The sequence below is a fragment of the Myotis nattereri genome (assembly GCF_964212035.1).
Source record: "Myotis nattereri genome assembly, chromosome: 9".
Classification (NCBI taxonomy): Eukaryota; Metazoa; Chordata; class Mammalia; order Chiroptera; family Vespertilionidae; genus Myotis; species Myotis nattereri.
Window position 1 is genome coordinate 33185295 of NC_138084.1, and position 20552 is coordinate 33205846.

The 20552-nt window shown below is 38.0% G+C and overlaps 1 protein-coding gene across 1 annotated transcript in view; it reads left to right on the forward strand.

Moving 5' to 3' along the window:
• COPB1 (COPI coat complex subunit beta 1) overlaps positions 1–18376 on the forward strand; it is a 37909-nt gene extending 19533 nt beyond the window's left edge. Inside the window, exons 13-22 of the mRNA XM_081098873.1 lie at positions 1126–1286; positions 2354–2474; positions 8129–8356; positions 8487–8666; positions 13069–13213; positions 14508–14627; positions 15201–15346; positions 15954–16043; positions 17156–17311; positions 17997–18376. Coding sequence (XP_080954999.1) covers positions 1126–1286; positions 2354–2474; positions 8129–8356; positions 8487–8666; positions 13069–13213; positions 14508–14627; positions 15201–15346; positions 15954–16043; positions 17156–17311; positions 17997–18056 — 1407 coding nt within the window. The 3' untranslated portion in view covers positions 18057–18376. The remainder of the gene's footprint in view (positions 1–1125; positions 1287–2353; positions 2475–8128; positions 8357–8486; positions 8667–13068; positions 13214–14507; positions 14628–15200; positions 15347–15953; positions 16044–17155; positions 17312–17996) is intronic.
• Positions 18377–20552: the final 2176 nt, after the last annotated feature.

The window sequence follows — 20552 nt, forward strand, 5'->3', positions numbered from 1 at the left end:
TGGGAAATTTGGGGGTTTCCCTTCCCCTGCGTTGAGCTGTAACACCTATTGTTTTATCTGTATTATTTACTCTTCTAGGAAAGATTTTATTTGAACAGAAGATTCTATGTTTTAGAAAAAGACTTGAAAAACTCTGCTTTAGTCTATGTGTTCTAAAAGAAGAAGGCAAATATTTTAGGAACAGAGCTCACTTTATAGTATTTATGTACTAAAGCTGGCAGTATTTCCTCATTCAAAAAACCATATGGGCAAATAGAAAGAACAGTGCTTTTTAGAACACCTGGGTTCCAATCTTGCTTCAGCCAATAATTAGCTCTGAGACCTTAGATATAAATTCCTTAAACTGATTGGACATCAGGTTATTTTAAAATAAAGGAATTGATGGATAATAATTGAAGACTCTTACAGCTCTTAAATTAGACAGTGGGCTGATATTAAGGAATACATGCATAGTAGCCATTTGTATGTTTTTAAAAAGGTAGTTGATGAAGTTATTTTGTAAAACTAAGTCAGATTAATTTTAATTTTAATTTTTTAAATATATTTTTTTATTGATTTCAGAGAGGAAGAGGGAGGGAGAGAGAGAGATAGAAACATCAATGATGAGAGATAATCATTGATCAGCTGCCTGCTACACACCCCTCACTGGGATCAAGCCCGCAACCCGGGCATGTGTCCTTGACCAGAATCGAACCTGGGACCCTTCAATCTGCAGGCTGATGCTTTATCCACTGAACCAAACCGGCTAGGGCAGATTTATTTTAGGAGGATGAAGGCTCTTTTGGTTAGGGAAGGGATGGAGAAGAAGAATAAGAGTATTTTGTCTTAGACACTGTCCTAAACATTTTCTTACTAAGTAACTTGTGTGGAAAAAATTAAGATTTGCATTTAGCAGATCAAGTACCTAAGGCTCTAAGTTATTTAATTAATTTACTCAAAACCATTACAACAAGGAAGTGGCATCTAGGCACAAAGCCTCTGTTCTTACTACAATATTATGGGAAAGAAAGAAAATTGAGAGTTCCGAGTTCCAAATATCCCATTAGGGAAATGCCTTCTCTTTGGAAATGATTGAATATTTAAATGTGATTTTGCTTGCTATTGATGTTTCCAATTTATTTTTAGATCCCAATTGTAGAATCTGAAATAAAAAAGGAAGCTGGTGAATTAAAACCTGAAGAAGAAATAAATGTGGGGCCAGTTCAGAAATTGGTAACTGAGATGGGCACCTATGCAACTCAGAGTGCCCTTAGCAGTTCTAGACCCACCAAGAAAGAGGAAGACAGGTAATTTGCAGCACTTATGCTCAGCCAGCTCTACTGTTTTCATTACTCTTGTGTATAAAACAGTCAAGCGATTTCCTTTCTCTTGCTTTTGTGACCAAAATGGAAGTCTTTTTTTTTTTAAATATATTTTACTGATGTTTTACAGAGAGGAAGAGAGAGGGATAGAGAGTTAGAAACATCGATGAGAGAGAAACATCGATCAGCTGCCTCCTGCACACCTCCTACTGGGGATGTGGCCGCAACCAAGGTACATGCCCTTGACCGGAATCGAACCTGGGACCTTTCAGTCTGCAGGCCGACGCTCTATCCACTGAGCCAAACCAGTTAGGGCCAGAATGGAAATCTTTGCCATTTAAGATACTTGAAAGGAAAAGGAAGTTCTCTCAGGATCCTGTTGATGGTTTTAATCCTCTGTTTTTTATAAGTATTTTCATAGAAATAACTGTTCTGCTTAAAATTATTTTACTCATACAGAAAATGCTAAGTTGAGGTAACTTTTAGAAAACATTTTGGAAAATTTTCTACTTTTTACTGATGGAATAAAATTTTGATGATTTCCTCATTTTACTCTAAATTTATAGTGAAGATGATGAAAATAATGCCTAAAACTTTAATGATTGCTTATTACATGCTGGGCATTGTGCTGCGTAGTTTGCCTCATATAATCTTCACAGCAACCCATTAAGTACATTATTGTCCCATTTTATAGAACAAGGATTTGAATCTTGAAGACGTTTGTAATTCACCCCAAAGGGACACAATACATAAATACTGTAGAAAAGCTGGGATTTGAATGTAGCTCATTAGCTCGAGTACATACACCCTTCCCCATTTTCTCTTTATATTCAGCTGTTTCTTGTGTCATTTAAAGATAGGTATAAATCCATGTGTTATTTTTCTTTTTCTTTTTTCCTTTACCTTCATTCTGAGAGCTAAGGAGGGAGGTAGTTGAGATCTTATCACTGAGAGATGGCAGTGAGAGTGTTAAATAGCCTTAATTGAGTCATGCCAAAGCTGCATGCTGCTTAAGAAGTTGTTGGGTTTCATTTCCCTTGATTGCTTTGCAGACCTCCCCTGAGAGGATTCCTGCTGGATGGAGATTTCTTTGTCGCCGCCTCCCTTGCCACAACTCTGACCAAGATTGCTTTGCGCTATGTAGCTTTGGTTCAGGAGAAGAAAAAGCAAAATGTAAGTCCATTTATTCTACATTTACCCAACAAGTGAACATTGAGTGCCTACTATATGCATTGGACTGTGAGGGACCCAAAAGGGAATGCTAAAGATCCTGTGATTTAATGGGGGAAAAGGACACAATTTTACAATATAATGTTATTGTAAAATTGATGAAATAATACAGTAATAATACCTTATGATTAGTCCAGTGGAAGAGATATAAGGGTTTATGAAGTCATTTCTGTTTGCTAGAATTAGTCAAGGCTCAATGAAGAATAAGCCTTTATCCAGTATCTTCATCCAGTCAGTCATTGCCTATTTTATCCCGGAAATGTCTCCTAAATATATTGCCATTTCTATAGTTCATAACCTTCATCATAGCTTCTGACCATTCTTTGTGCTCATTTAAAATAATAATATACTTCCATTCCCCCAGCGTCTACTACCATCCTTTGTGCTACTATTCTACATTTTATTTTTACATGTCATATTATCAATCCTATGCTGCATTTTTGTTATTTTTGCATTAGTTATCTTTTTTATATGTATGCACTATTTTTTTTTTCAACCATTTCTTATTTATCTGGAGTCCAGACTTAGCTGGCATACTTAGCTAATAGTAAGAAGTTGAGAGTTGGGAACAGGGCAAAAGTTCAGTTACCTTCCTAGGTGCCCCCGTTTTTTTGGATATTTTTTTTTATGGTAAAATATACATAATGTGAAATTTATCATTTTAACTATTTTCAAGTGTACAGTTCAGTGGCATTAAGTACATTCACACTGTTGAGCAGCCATTACCACTTTCCATTTCCAAAACATTTTATCATCCCAAACTAAAAGTGTACCCTATAAATACTTCCCCATACCCTACTCCCAGCCATAGGGAACCACTGTTCTACTTTCTTCCTCTCTGAATTTGCCTATCCTATATACCTCATATAAATGGAATCATATAAAATTTATCCTTTTGCGACTGGCTTATTTTGCTTAGCATGATGTCTTCAAGCTTTATCCATATGATAGCATGTATCAGAATTTCCTTCCTTTTTAAGGCTATCCATATAATATTCTTCTATCTGTTCTCCTGCTGAAATAGTCAATTTTTTTTTAAATGAGAAAAAGTCTTATATTTACCCACATACTTACCATGTGAATAGTTTTATTTTTGTTCATTTATTTTTTCACATTGCTAAAAGAAATAGGAGTGAGGTAATAACTAATAAGAAAAATATCACTCCTGGTTAAGTACTAAAGTACAAATCTTGTTAGTTAATATTGTGGTGGAGATAGAAACATCAAAAGATGGAATTTCGCTGAAACCGGTTTGGCTCAGTGGATAGAGCGTCGGCCTGCGGACTGAGGGGTCCCAGGTTCGATTCTGGTCGGGGGCATGTGCCTGGGTTGCGGGCACGTCCCCGGTGGGAGATGTGCAGGAGGCAGCTGATCGATGTTTCTAACTCTCTATCTCTCTCCCTTCCTCTCTGTAAAAAATCAATAAAAAGTATATATATATATAGAAAAAAAAGATGGAATTTCATTACCAGATATAGTAACAAAAATTCTTCCTTCCTCCAGAAAGAGTTTAATATGGCTTTTATCTGTGAAACCTTTTTTCCTCTAGTGTGACCATTTCACATTTTATAATACCACACTTTCACTTAACATTATAACATTTTCCCATGTTATTCTAAACCCTTCCTAATCATCCTATATAATAAAAGGCTAATATGCAAATTGACTGAATGGCAGAATGACCGGTCCAGCTCAATGCAGGAGCTGTCCCTGGTGGTCAGTGCACTCCCACATGGGGAGCACTGCTCAGCCAGAAACCAGGCTCACGGCTGGCGAGCGCAGCGGTGGTGGCAGGAGCCTCTCCTGCCTCCATGGCAGCACTAAGGATTTCTGACTGACAGCTTAGACCTTCTCACTCCCCAGTGGAGTGGGCCTAAGCTATCAGTCGGACATCCCCCAAGGGCTCCCGGACTGTGAGAGGGTGCAGGCTGGGCTGAGGGACTCCCCCCCTCCCCCAGTGCACGAATCTTGTGCACCGGACCTCTAGTAATAATTACAATATTTAACACATTTCGTACTGCTCAGGAGTTTTCTCATGTTTTGCGCTCTATCTGTTAAGGACCGCTCATGAGTGTTCTCGTTTTTCACGCCCATGGAAAAAGGAGCAAATCTAGATACTTATGTAAATTTTGTTTGGTCCCTCTTCATAGAGGAAAATGTTTTACGCAGTACCATACATTAAAAAAGTACTAGGAACTTTAATTGTTTAATTGTTTTTGTAAATAAAAATGTTATAATTATTGAAAAACAACACCTAAAGTACATTATGATGATTTAAATAATGTGCAGTTTGCCCAAAAATGTGCGGTCCCTGGCGTATGTCTTAGAGATTTCTATGCGGTACGCAATGTGTTAATAGCTGCATAACAGTCCATTACATTCCTTCATTTACTTATGCCAACATATAATTAGACATTTTCATTTTAGACTTGGGATTGTCAAAGGATTTTTTTTTTTAACTTTCATCATTAAAAGAGCCATTAATGAGATTTAGAGGACCAGGCAAATTATAAGGTGTATTGTCTCTTTTTTATCTGTTTGTTTAGATTTATGGGCAATAATTATTTTGCAACTCTCTGGGCATTATTTATTTTTTCAGGTCTTGTTACAAAATAATCATCTATTATTTAAATTATGCTTTTTAAAAGTCTCCAGGATTCTGTGTCTCAGGGTCCAATTTGGTTTCTTCAAATAGAAAGGCTGCTTTAGTTCTGCAGGTTGGGAGAGCATTTGCTGACATCTGAGAGAGCCAGGTTTCTAATAACATATCTGGTTCATGCAGTTTGCTGCATTTGGTACAAGGCAGGTGGAAGTTTGGTTGTTTATCATCACACTAGCTCTCCTTCATTTATGCCTTTTCCATTGCTCTTCATTTTTTTGTGTAGAGATGAGTTTCTCTCTGTATTATATAACTTTTGCCTAAAGAATTTGCTTTCGTTTTTCTTGTAACACAGGTATGTTGGTAGTGAATTTTCTTAGTTTTTGTTTGTCTGAAAAGGCCTACTTCATTTTTGAAAGTTATCTTTGTAAGGTATAGATTTCTGTTAAGAATTATTTTCTTTTGGTACCATCAAGATGTTGCTCCATTGTCTTCTGGCATTTTGATAGAAGCCATTGTCATTGTTATGCCAATGCATGGAATGTGTCCTGTTTTCTCTGGCAGATTTTAAATTTTTTTCTCCTTATCATCAGGTTTCAGTAATTTGGTTAGGATATGCCTTCGTGTGGTTTTCTTCATCTTTACTTTGCTTGTGCTTCTATTTTTTTCTGTTCTCTCCTCTTTCCTGTCCTCTGGTGACAGTATCCCTGATGGATTATTATACTTATTTTTCAGCTTCTTTCCCAAGGCCTCTTGTAGTTTTTTCATGTATGTGTGCAAATCAGTATTTAGCAAAGACAATTTGGCAATGACATAGATTATGTGTCAGGCTAATGCTGCATAAGACTGAAAAGGTACTTTGGATTCACTTTGTGGAAGACTTTGAATAGCAGGCTAAGTCATATGGACTTCAAAATGAAGACCTAGGGAAGTCATTGAAGGTATTCACGGGTAGAGTGAAGTGATTGGTGTATGTACAATAAAGATTAAGATAGCAGCAGCAGCCCTAACCGGTTTGGCTCAGTGGATAGAGCGTCGGCCTACGGACTCAAAGGTCCCAGGTTCGATTCCAGTCAAGGGTATGTACCTTGATTACGGGCACATCCCCAGTAGGAGGTGTGCAGGAGGCAGCTGATCAATGTTTCTCTCTCATCGATGTTTCTAACTCTCTATCCCTCTCCCTTCCTCTCTTTAAAAAAATCAATAAAATATATTTTTTAAAAAAGATAGCAGCTGCCGAAGCCGGTTTGGCTCAGTGGATAGAGCGTCGGCCTGCGGAATGAAGGGTCCCGGGTTCGATTCCGGTCAAGGGCATGTACCTGGGTTGCGGGCACATCCCCGGTAGGAGATGTGCAGGAGGCGGCTGATCGATGTTTCTCTCTCATCGATGTTTCTAGCTTTCTATCTCTCTCCCTTCCTCTCTGTAAAAAATCAATAAAATATATTAAAAAAAAAAAAAGATAGCAGCAACAGGTGATCATACTTAGTGTCCCCTATAATGGGACAACCTAACATATGTGCCTCCTGATGCAATACGAAAGAAATACAAAACGTCACCTGTCTATTATCTAACCAAGAGTGGGGAGCATTTTATAAAAAAGTGGCCTGGCCTCTTTTTAAAAGTTATTATGTACCTGGCCAGGTAGCTCAGTTGGTTAGAGCATCGTCTTAATACGCCAAGGATGTAGGTTCAATCCTCAGGGCACATACAAGACTCAACCAATGAATGCATTCTCAGTCAGGGTACATACAAAATCAACCAATAAATGGAACAACAAATTGATGTCTCTCCCTCTTTCCCTTCCTGCCCCCTTTCTTCCCTCTCTCTCTTGAAAATCAATAAGTAAAAAACTCATTGTGATGGAAAACGATACAGAAAGCCAGGGACTGGTCTAGATTCAAAGGGACTAAGGAGAATAACCAAATAAAATGTATGAAGCTGATCCAGGATTTAAAAAACAATGAAAATCTTTTGTGAGATTAGAGAGATTTATTTCAATTTAGAGTATATAGTAGATATATTTTGGGATTGTTTCATTTCTCAGGAGTGATAATGATATAACAGTTATATAAGAAGCTGTTCTGATTCTCTTATTAGTACTTAGGACAGTGATGAAGAACCTTTTGAGCTCGGCGTGTCAGCATTTTGAAAAACCCTAACTTAACTCTGGTGCCGTGTCACATATAGAAATTTTTTGATATTTGCAACCATAGTAAAACAAAGATTTATATTTTTGATACTTATTTTATATATTTAAACGCCATTTAACAAAGAAAAATCAACCAAAAAAATGAGTTCATGTGTCATCTCTGACACACGTGTCATAGGTTCGCCATCACTGACTTAGGAGGTGAAGAATCTTACTTTCATGTGTTTACCTAAAAAAATAAGTGCACATATATGAGTAAAATCAGAAAACAAATATGGCAGAAAGTTAACTATTTATGAAATGTATCCTTCTTTTAATGTTTCTATTGTTGGAATTTTAAAAAGAAAGCATTGGTATGTGAGGCAGTTAGAGTAAGGCAAGACAATTAAAAAGTGATTGCTGCCCTGACCGGTTTGGCTCAGTGGATAGAGTGTCGGCCTGCAGACTGAAGGGTCCCAGGTTCGATTCCGGTCAAGGGCATGTACTTTGGTTGTGGGCACATCCCCAGTAGGAGGTGTGCAGGAGGCAGCTGAATCGATGTTTCTCTCTCATCGATGTTTCTAACTCTCTATCCTTCTCCCTTCCTCTCTGTAAAAAATCAATAAAATATATTTAAAAAAAAAAAAAGTGGTTGCTGTCTTTTAGTTGGGGCTTAATGAAGGTTTTAGAGGGTGGCAGCTAGCATAGAAAGGAAAAAGTAGGATGCAAAAAAGATGGAGATAAAATCCAAAAGATTTGAAATCTTATTCAAGTGAAGTGAAAGTTTTATTAGATTGTGAGTTATAAAAAGTGACATTATTGCAGTTACAGAAACATGACGTTAATTATCCATTTCTCTACTTTTCTAGTCTTTTGTCGCTGAGGCTATGTTGCTTATGGCTACTATCCTTCATTTGGGAAAATCCTCTCTTCCTAAGAAGCCAATTACAGATGATGATGTAGATCGAATTTCCCTGTGCCTCAAGGTCTTGTCTGAATGTTCGCCTTTAATGAATGACATTTTCAATAAGGAATGCAGACAATCCCTTTCACACATGTTATCTGCTAAACTCGAAGAAGAGAAATTATCCCAAAAGGTAAGGTATATATGATAAAGCCATAAAAGTCCTTTGTGGCTTTTTTTTTTTAATTCACTCCTCATAAAGGCCTATGAAAAGCTATCTTTCTTTCCAATTAAAGAGAAACGTGTTTGTTTTCTCAACACAGAAAGAATCTGAAAAGAGGAATGTGACAGTCCAGCCTGATGACCCCATTTCCTTCATGCAACTAACTGCCAAGAATGAAATGAACTGCAAGGAAGATCAGTTTCAGCTGAGTTTGCTGGCTGCGATGGGTAACACACAGAGGAAAGAGGCAGCAGATCCCCTGGCATCTAAACTTAACAAGGTAACAAAATGTCAGATACCCTGGTAAGTTATTTAAATTGGCTGTTTAAGAAATTAGTAATTAGGAAGTTGTTGGTCTCCCCTGATTTTTAAAAGAAAAATAAGTTATACAGCAAGCATGTCAGACTCAGGCTAACATGGGCCAAATAAACAAGGTTTAAGTTTATGTGGGCTGCAAAAAAACAAAAGCTTCAATTTTCATAGAAACATAGGTTTATTTTGATAGAGACATGTTGAATACAAAGGGCTGAAATAAATGAGTGATTGTTAACATAAAATAATAGAACATTTTAATAAAAATTAATATTTTTTCTTGAACATTAACTTACCAGACATTAAATAACTGCACAAATCAATAAGTGTAACACTGCTAAACCTTTTTTCTTCTTCTCTGAAAGCAAAATATTTCCTGTTGCACACACCAAACAAGCCAGTACAAGACTAATGACGTGGCAGTCAGCTGCTAAAATATTCGCTGCTAGTATTATTGGAGAGAAATGATGTGCCTGCACATAAGGGAAATGAATGCAACACGATTATAGTAATCAGTCATTAGCAAATGTAGTTTGTTATTAATAATTATGTGTAACAGGATATTATAAAAATTAAGTTATTAATTTTTATTAAAACATTTCTTACATACCATTATATTGGCTGGGCTGCAAAAATATTTGTTGTGGGACGCATGCGGCCCATGGGCCATGATTTTGACATGCTTATACAGCATCAGTTTTTGTCAAGTCATTGTGATTGATAGTTTTGTTAAACATGATTGAAATTCAGAAGCTGATAAAGTACTAAATATAAAACCCTAAATATAAAACCCTAAAATATAAAACCCTGGGTCCGTAACGACCAGTAACGACCAACTGCAAGTCAGTCCTGCAGTCAGCACTGGGTTGCCGTGACAACCTTCACAGCCACAGCCACATGCTGTGATATAAAACACAGTGTGCAAGTGATCAGAAGCACAAGCACCACCTCCATGCCACCCCCCCACTTCCATCAGTCCCACCGGCCCTGAGGTGCCCTCCCCGAGCTGTTTCCAGCAAGGCTTGAGGGAAAACCCACCCTCGGAGCTCCAGGAGCGCCCAGCGGCAGTCAGTCCTGGGTTGCCAAGGCAGAGGCCAGGGTGTGGTAGAACTCTGGGTCTGGCCCAACAGAGGGCGTGGCCAGCCTTCAAACTGGATCCCGACAGGAGGGAGGAGGGAACCCCATTCCTCACAGAATCGGCTGTTGGATAGCTTGCTATCAGTGGCCTGCCAGCCAGGAACCCCATTCACCTGCACCCCGGGTTAGTGAGGGACAACCAAACTACTGAACAGCAGGCTGCATGGGGTGACAAGGCCAGCGGGGGGGTGGGGGGCAGTTGGGGGTGACCAGGCCAGCGGGGGGGCGGGGGGGGCAGTTGGGGGCAACCAGGCTGGTGGGGGGGGCAGTTAGGGGCGATCAGGCCGGCAGGCAGAGGTGGTTAGGGGTGATCAGGAAGGCAGGCAGGTGAGCAGTTAGGAGCCAGTGGTCCCGGATTGTGAGAGGGACATCCCCCAAGGGGTCCCGGATTGGAGAGGGTGCAGGCTGGGCTGAGGGGACCCCTCCCCCATGCACGAATTTCGTGCACTGAGTCTCTAGTACAGTGTTTCTTCCTTATGGGGTGAGGCCACAACATTAGTAACAAAGAAACAGAATTTCTGGAGGATGAGGCCCAGAAATCAGGATTTTAAAAAGATTCCCAGGTGATTCTAATGTGCAGCCAAGGTTGAGAACCACTGCTCTAGTAGTACTATAAATCCAGTAGATGATTGTATAACTTGTTCCAGTTGTGTGTGCAATCATAGTGTGATACATAGAGCTGGGGGATCCTTAGCGGTAAACTAAAGCTTTAAAAGCCAAGGCTCTGGCCTCTTCCTCCACATCCTTGCCATCAGCTTTTCATATATATATATTTTTTAATTTCGGAGAGGAAGAGAGAGATAGAAACATCAATGATGGGGGAGAATCATTGATCAGCTGCCTCCTGCACACCCCCTTCTGGGGATCAAGCCCGCAACCTGGGCATGTGCCTTTGACAGGAATCGAACCTGGGACCCTTCAGTTCGAAGGCCGAGGCTCTATCCCTTGACCCAAACTGGCTAGGGCTATATTCTTAATATATTGAGCTCTACATAGGATTTATTAGAAAAACTGTCCTATACTCATAATACATAAATTTACAAATCATTGATCTAATCCCTTTATCTTTAAAATTTTATTTTTAAAAATTGTGTAAAATTTATATTAACATCAAATTTCCCATCTTAACTATTTTTAAGTGTGTAGTTCAGTGGCATTAAGTATATTCATATTATTGTGCAGCCATTATCGCCATCCATTCCTGGAACTTTTTTCAACTTGCAAAATCCATTAAATATTAACCCCCATTCCTTCTCCCCTCAGCCTCTGGCAATCACCATTCTACTTTCTATCTGTGAATTTGACTGCTCCAGGTACTTTATATTAGTAGAGTCATACAATATTTGTCCTTTTGTGATTGACTTTATTTTATTTAGCCTGATGTCTTTAAAATTCATCCAAGCTGTAGCATGTTTCAGAATATTCTTTTTAAGGAGGATTAAGTATTCCATTATGAATATATACTACATTTTGTTTATCCATTCATCTGTTAATGGACACTTGGGTTGCTTTCACCTTTTGGCTATTTTGAATAATGCTTCTATGGACATGAATTTACAAATGCCTGTTCAATACTCTGCTTTCGTCTCTTTTGGATTATAACCAGTAGTGGAATCACTGGATCATATAGTAATTTTGCTTTAATTTTCTGAGGAACCACCATACTGTTTTACATAGCAGCTGCACTGTTTTACATTCCAGGACACAAGGGTTCTCCAGATCCTTGCCAACACTTTTCTTTTTCTTTTTAATAGTAGCCATCCTAATGGGTATAAATTGGTATCTAATTGTGGTTTTTAATTTTCCTAATGATTAATGATATTTGCCATTTTTTTTTCATGTGCTTATTAGCCATTTGTTTATCTACTTTGGACAAATGTCTATTCATGTTCTTTGTTCATTTTTTAATCTGGTTGTTTATTTTGTGTTTAACTAAAGGAGTTCATTTATATTCGGAATGCAAGTCCCTCATCAAATATATGATTTGCATATACTTGTCTCTCATTCTCTCAATTGCCTTTTACTCTAAGTAGTGCCTTTTGGTGCATAAAAGTTTTTAATTTTTTTCCAGCTGGTGTTGCTCAGTGTTTGAATATTGACCCATGAACCAAGAGGTCACCAGTTCAATTCCCAGTCAGGGCACATGCCTGGGTTACGTGCTTGATGCCCAGTAGGGGGCATGCAAGAGGCAGCTCATCGATGATTCTCATCATTGATGTTTCTATCTCTCCCTCCCCCTTCTTTTCTCTCAAATCATTAAAATCAAAATTTTAAGGTTTTTAATTTTGATATAGTCCAATTTACCTGTTTTTCTTTTGTTGTTCATGTTTTTGGTGACAATATTATGTCTTAAAACTTCTTAAATACGTTTTTTTAAAAATTTTGAGGAAAACACATAATTTCATCTTCATGAAATTACTGTACAAGCATGTCTTGCTATACAATCTATTTATTTAGTTCCTGAACTTGCATAGCAGGGACTGCCACATGATCTGAATTTTATTGGGTTCTTGAATTTTGGAGAATATCTAGTGAGTTTAGACAGTGAGGGATTTAACTCTTAAATTGGATGGTTAATGTTTTTGCTTGACATATTTAATGTCTTTCTCCTATTGAGATATAAAGTCTAGGATCTGTTATTTCTAACTAGAGGCCGGTGCACAAAATTCATGCATTGGGGGGGGGGGGTCCCTCAGCCCAGCCTGCACTCTCTCGAATCTGGGACCCATTGGGAGATGTCCAACTGCCGGTTTAGCTCTCACAATCCAGGACTGCTGGCTCCTAACGGCTCGCCTGCCTTCCTGCCCCTAACTGCTTCTGCCTGCCAGCCTGATCACCCCCTAACCACTCCCCTGCTGACCCGATTGACGCCTAACTGCTCCCTGCTGGTCCGATCGCTCCCAGTTGCGCTCCCCTGGCAACCTGATCGCCCACAACTGCCCTCCCCTGCCACGACCTGCTTCCTCCCCCAGAACCCACCTCCTCCATGCTGTGCGTGGTCATCTTGTGGCGGCCATCTTGTGACAGTGTTGCATGGGAGGACCACCTAGGCTTTTATTAGTATAGATGTCCCCATTTTGATTTACCATGTCTCCATGACAAAATAATTTTATTACATCTGTTGTCTAATCTAAGCATATCTGTTAATTACCTAACAGACTTAGTCATTTGGCCAGGATATGTTTGACTAAATTTACTCAGTCATTGATTATCTCTTTGTTTTTTCTTGACAGGTCACCCAATTGACAGGTTTCTCAGATCCTGTATATGCAGAAGCTTATGTTCACGTCAACCAGTATGATATCGTCCTAGATGTGCTTGTCGTGAACCAAACCAGTGATACTTTACAGAACTGCACGTTAGAGTTAGCTACTCTAGGTGAGGAAATTTACTTACCATAAAGGAAGGATATTTATGGTAAGCCATTATGAGAGATTATTAAGGATATGTACAAGTTCTAGTATAAGAAGTCTCTTGAGCCCTAGCCGGTTTGGCTCAGTGGATAGTGTGTCCGTCAACTTGTGGACCGAAGGGTCCCAGGTTTGATTCCGGTCAAGGGCACCTACCTCTCGGTTGCAGGCTCCTCCCCGGCCTGGGCCCTGGTCAAGGCATGTGCAGGAGGCAACCAATTGATGTGTTTCTCTCACATCAATATTTCTCTCTGTCTTTCCCTCTCTCTTCCACTCTCTAAAAATCCATGGAAAAATATCCTGGGTTGGGGATTTAAAAAAAAAAAGAATTCTCTTGAGCCATTTGTGACATTTTAATCAAGGCTTAGTTTTACACTTAATATTTAGTTTCCAGTTTTCTGTACATCTGTGGTATTATTTTCTTATGCTTATGCTCTTGGTATATCCAAATAAGTTTATTCATTCACTGAGCTCAATTATAAATACCAGTTTTTCTAGATATAAATAAGAACTATTTAAGTTACAGATTTACCAAGTAGCTCACTTAGTTAAATTTTTAATTCCCTTAGTACAGACCTAGGTGTTTTCTGAGTCTATAATCAATACATACCACATGTGGCCAGAGTAATAGATCATTATTATATTTAGCAATTTGAGATGCCTTTTGTTTTTCTTATTGAAGACACATGAATCAGACTTTGACCACTTCTACATCTGGCCTTGAAGTTGGGAAATATAAATTGTATACAGAAACATTGCAGTACCCCTAGGATATTCCATATGGCTTAAACAAGAGTTAAAGGACTTTATTAGTAAGATATCAAGGGAAAATATACTTCTGCCCTCAGCATAGCTTGATGTTTATATAAAGAACTGTGTTTCTAAGAATTTACATCTTTCTGCAGAGTTTTATCTTTTCTTTATAATGGAGTTTATAGTATATGACAAACTTTTTGAGAAGTTGTATTCATTCAGTGAAATAAAATGAGATGCTCACAGTGTACACACACTCACACACACCGCGCACGTGTGTGAGTTAAATATAGAATTATCCTGAGAAGCCTATTACCTTTTAAAAGAAAATGTGCATATTGAAATGAATAATGTGTTAAATGAGTTCTTTATTTTGTCCTCATAATATTTGAATCATAACCCTTCTCTTGTTTCTTATTTTGCTCGAAACCATAAAGCTGTATGCATGTTAAGGTTTTGTGATTTGAAAGATTTATATATGTCTTTATAACTGTCTAAATTTTTTTCAGGGGATCTAAAACTTGTGGAAAAGCCATCTCCTTTGACTCTTGCTCCTCATGATTTTGCAAATATTAAAGCTAATGTTAAAGTAGCATCCACAGAAAATGGAATAATATTTGGTAACATAGGTAAGAAATTACAGCATGTGATGTTTGAATATTTTTGTTAGAGAATTTCTGTAATGAATAGCTGTTTGACATTTCTTGAGGACAGAACCTGAATCCATCCATGCATTCATTTATGAAGCACCTGCTGAGGTACTAAGCACTCTTCTGTTTTGGATATACAGAAATGAACCAGATGGAGTCCTTGTCCTCAAGAAACTGTTAAGCAGGAGGAGGAATTAAAGAAATATATAATTACAATGCAATGTGGCATTACTACTTGTGTTTTCTCCTGGTGTGCCTAATACAGCATCTGAGTCTTTTGGCTCCCACCACTTACTAGCTCTGTGACCTTGAGCAACTTAGTTAACTTCTCTTTGTTTTTGTTTCCTCATCCGTAAGATGGAAAATAATATTATAACAAAGGCTTGATGTGAATGTTAAGCAGGTAATATTTGTACAGCATTTAGAATCAAGCAGTGTACAATAAGCATTATATAATATTTACTAATACCATGATCATTATTTGGAAATATTGAAACTAAATTAAAATTTGCCTTTGGTGATTTGGGATTGTTTTGTGTATGTGTATTGCAGTTTATGATGTCTCTGGAGCAGCAAGTGACAGAAATTGTGTGGTCCTCAGTGATATTCACATTGACATCATGGACTACATCCAGCCTGCAACTTGCACTGATGCTGAATTCCGTCAGATGTGGGCCGAATTTGAATGGGAAAACAAAGTTAGTCCTAGGGAGATTTGCTTAACTTCTTATCTTTGTTTCTTTTTAGCTAATGTTGAGGGATTCTCCTATAAAATTAATCCCATTAATAGGTGTCAGATGTGAGAAGCAAAGTCTTTAATATCTGTTCTTGCAAATTAGCCTTAATTGAAAGTCATTCAAGTTAGTTTGTTAAGTTGCCGTTATAAATTGGTGACAGTAGCAGTTCTACAATTAATCTGAATGATTGATCGACATTATAGACAATATTCCATTTCTTAAAAGTATGAATATTAAGTTATAATTGAATCCAGTGTCCAAAAGAGGGTTTGCAAAGTCAGTGGCTTACTGAGTAACTTTCTTTGAGTCCTGATTTTTATTAGAAATATTTTATATGCAATATGTTAATCTTCTATGAAGTAATCTGTATCTGAAAATTCTGATACCATCCTATAGCTTGCTAGGTTTTGTACATGTCATTTACTTTTTTATTGTCTATCCTTCCCACTTGTAAAAACATTCTCATATGACATATGAGTGAGTGTTTCTCAACCCCAACATAAGAAATACACAACTTTTCTCATTGTAAGAATTATAATCTCCTTGACTTTTTTCTCTTTCTGTACAGGTGACAGTTAACACAAATATAATTGATTTAAATGACTATTTACAACACATATTAAAGTCAACCAACATGAAATGCCTCACTCCAGAGAAGGTAATATTGAACTGAGACCTGAAATCTGATAGTAGTATGGTAGATTCTTGGCTTTCTTGTATAAGAACCTCTACTGTATTTTTGTTGTTATTCAGCATGAGAAAAGCAGTTTCATTCTGGACTAGCTAAAAGAAGTTATCCCATAGAATGTATGAATCTGCTTACCTCTCTCTACTGTAGGGGTAGTGAATCTTTTTTCTGCTAAGGGCCATTTGGATATTAATAACATCATTCCTGGGCTATACAAAATTATCAACTTAAAAATTAGCCTGCTTTATTTGATCAGACATTTAATTGACTCACCTGTAATGCCTTGGTCTAATGCCTTGGCAGGGCCTGACCAAATGATAAGACCCACGGGCCAGACGTTCCCCACCCCTGCTCCACTGGAACATATCAGCCAGCTTGTTCCTAGTGCAGTGACCTAACTGAATAGTCAAATTAGTTTTTCTTTTCAGTCTTCTCCCTTTCAGCTAAGGGCTTATTCCAAAATAGTTTTTAATACTCAATTAGAAAATGTTCGTGGTGTCTTCTGTTGGCTCTGCTTGTGGGTCAGAATATATCGGCTTAAATACAGAATTGTTGATATACTTTGCTTATCTGCTATATTTGTGTATGTATGAAAAAAGACTAGCAAGAAAAAATGAAGCTGAGGCTCTAAGGAATATCTGCTAATGTAATAATATTAATTTTCTCAGTAAAAGGCTATCTGCTGCTAGAAAAGTACGTTTTAAGAGTTCAACAGCTATTCAAATAACTATTATATGCCCAATACTTTGTGAGCTGTTGGATATACAGTAATGAAAAAAATTAAATTAAGTCTCTTCCTTCATGGAGCTTAAGGTCTGATGTAGAAGGAAAACAACTATAAATAGAGGATGCATAAATACAAATTGGTATAAGTGCTATATCTTTAAAGTCAGGTTTATATAGACATGGTAAAATCCACACTGTTTTCATGTGTAGTGCCATGAATTTTGACAAATTCATGTAGTCATATAATCACCATCACATGATAACTACCACATAATTTATCTGTGCTCTTTGATCTTGCTTATGTGTAAGTTCTCTAGAAATAGTGAAGTATTGAATTTATCACAAATTACTTCCAGGCACTTTCTGGTTACTGTGGCTTTATGGCAGCCAACCTCTATGCTCGTTCCATATTTGGAGAAGATGCACTTGCAAATGTCAGCATTGAGAAGCCTATTCAACAGGGACCAGAGGCCCCTGTTACTGGCCACATAAGAATTCGTGCAAAAAGTCAGGTAACTGTTGCTTTTTAAAAAATATATTTTTATTGATTTCAGAGAGGAAGGGAGAGGGAGAAAAATAGAAAACATCAATGATGAGAATTATCTATCAGTTGCCTCCTGCACGCCCCCTACTGGGGATCGAGCCTGCAACCCGGGCATGTGCCCTGACCAGGAATCAAACATGACCTCTTGATTCATAGGTTGACGCTCAGCTACTGAGCCACGCCAGCCAAGCAACAATTGCTTTTTTTTAGTTCATCTCTGAATTGAACAAAAGGATGGAGACTTTAAGTTTTTCTTATTTCTATATGTAATTTTCTCTGTCATACTAGTGTTTTGTGCATTGAGTGCAAATGTATTCTCTGAATAGAAATACAACTTCTGTTTTATTAAAAAGGCTCTTTTTTTGGGCCTTTCATTCTGGGTATTTGCTTAAAACCAGATTGATTCCCATGGGGTATTTGTGAAATGGGTTCTTCAGAAGTTTTTGAAATCTCAGCTACAAATCTACTGGCAGTTTGTAAATCTAGCACTAGTAGTATGTAATAACCAACTAAGTTTTTGTTGAGTCTGATCTGTACTCCTTGGTTTCATTGTTGAATGTGGTGTTACTGAATGGGGGCTTGTTAAGATAGAATTACCTACTGGTTTTACATAGTTTCAGTAATTATAAACATTTTTGTGTTCTTGTTTACAGGGAATGGCCTTAAGTCTTGGAGATAAAATCAACTTGTCTCAGAAGAAAAATAGTATATAAGAATAAACAAAAAGTCCTTGCAGCTTTATAGTTAAAATTTAGGTATGGGCTTACTGGACTCCAACATCTTTTGTACTTTCATGCTTTATGTTATATAGAATCTGAGTTCATGCTGAATGCATTCCAGCCAATAATTTATAGCCTTTCCCTTAAATCAAGACTGAGTTTAAAATTATAGTTTGTCTTTTGTCTTAACAGTTATGAATGCTGTCTTCAAAGTATATAATGTTCTCACATATACCAAGACCATTTTCACAATAAACAGATCTATTTCTAAATCTTTTGTTATTTTATAAATAAATATGCAATTACATAATTTTAGTTATATTGTGATGGATTTCTTTTAGTTGGGTTATATATTTCTATTATAAATTTACTTTGAGTAGTGTATATGTGAACTTCATTAAGATAATTTACAAATCCAGTGATATGAAATGAGACAGGTCTTAATTTACTTGCTTGATTTTTAGTTAATATTCTGACATCAATATCTCTAAAAATGCCTTTTATCTATAATCATAAAAGCATAATATGCTAATTAGACCAGATGTCCTTCCAGACGAAGCCAGGTGCCTGCTGGAGGCTGGAGGGAAGCCCGGGTGCCTGCCTGGCAGCCGCAGGGAAGCCCGGGTCCTGGGTGCCTGCTGGTGGCTGCAGGGAAAACAAGGTCCCGGGTGCTGGAGTGAAAACCGGGTCCCGGGTGCCAGAGGGAAGCCGGTGCCGGCAGTCGGGGGAAGGAAGGCCTACTCTTGCATGAATTTCGTGCATTGGGCCTCTAGTTGTATTCTAAAGGACTTTTCTCTGGAATTTAGCTTCAGGAAGAAAATAGCAAATAACTTGAGAAGACAGACCTATCATAAGTTTAAAAGAGCATTATGCATTCTGACTGAAATAAACATACTATTCTAATTATCCTGAATTGTAATAAAAAATAGATAACCCAAAATAGACATTTACCTTGGAAATAGATTTTATTCATTCACATTTAGCTTTGGGTGTTCTTTAATATTTGTTAGGAATTAAATGGTTCAGCCAGTTACTGAAGCTGTGCTGGATGAATTCAACTCCAGAGGATTCAAAAAGCTCTTCTCCTCGCCTTACTTTTCCCCTTTTTCTCACTCTACACAGGCTGGGCGCCGTCACCTGCCGTTATGGTTCCAAATGCTTTTCTGAGCTGAATTATGAACCATTATACTTTCTCTTCCAGTTAGGCTTCAGGCTACATTTAGGATCAGGGTGAGTCCATAGATGAGGCCTGTGGAAAACAGCATCTTCTATTTCAGCACCGGAGAGAGATGGAATGATTTGTTTGGATTGGAAAGGAGATTGATTACCTTGAATGATGTCATAAACTTGAAGCCACTTGCTTATTTAATCAGAAAGAACTGGAGTATTACCAGGTATTTGAGATTCTAGAGCAGGGGTCCTCAGACTACGGCCCGCGGGCCACATGCAAATACAAATATTGTATTTGTTCCCTTTTTGTTTTTTTACTTCAAAATAAGATATGTGCAGTGTGCATAGGAATTTGTTCATAGTTTTCTTTTTAAACTATAGTCCGGCCCTCCAACGGTCTGAGGGACCGTGAACTGGCCCCCTGTTGTAGAACATTGAAATTTCAAAGGAAAGTCAGTGGTTACCCAGTGAAAGATACTAGGATTGGGGAAGAGTGTCATTTTGATACTTTGAGTAGAGGTCTGGGGATTTGTGATGAAAGCAAAGAAACTGATGCAGCTTTGTTTGGATTAGGTCATTTCCCAAAGGATGTTTGTTCCACTGAACATTAGCTTTCTTGATGTCATTAGGTCTTCTGGGAGAAAAGGATCCATAGTCAAGTAAGTTTGGGAAAAGCTGTGCTGTACTGGGGATTCACCGTGCACATTAGCATACTACAAATTCCGAGAGGTCCTTCAGGAAGGAAAGCAGATTAGTTTGGTTTAACCAGGGGTCCTCAAACTTTTTAAACCAGGGGCCAGTTCACTGTCCCTCAAACCGCTGGAGAGCTGAACTATAGTTTAAAAAAAAACTATGAACAAATTCCTATGCACATAGCGGCAGCAAAAACACCCGGTGGGCCAGATAAATGTTTTCGGCTGGCCGCATGTGGCCTGCGGGCCGTAGTTTGAGGACCCCTGGTTTAACCCACCATATCTTAATCTTACTTGACTAGGGAATTCTTTTTTCATAGAACACCTATTGACAATATATAGGACAAGAAAAGTGACTTATCATGTTAAAGATTTTGGTTTTTGTATTCACAATCAATTTGTATTGCATTTAAGATCTCAAGAAATTATACCTCTCTATGTCTTAGAACAGCAGTCACCAACCGGTGGTCTGCGGACCACTGGTGGTCCATGAGGTCCGAAAGTTTGGTGACCGCTGTCCCAGAATATCTGTGTTGATAACGCTAAGAAAATTGCCTGCCTAACATATTCAGGCCATTTTTGTTGGGATCAAATTGGCTCACATTGCCATTTTCTTAAATTTATAAAT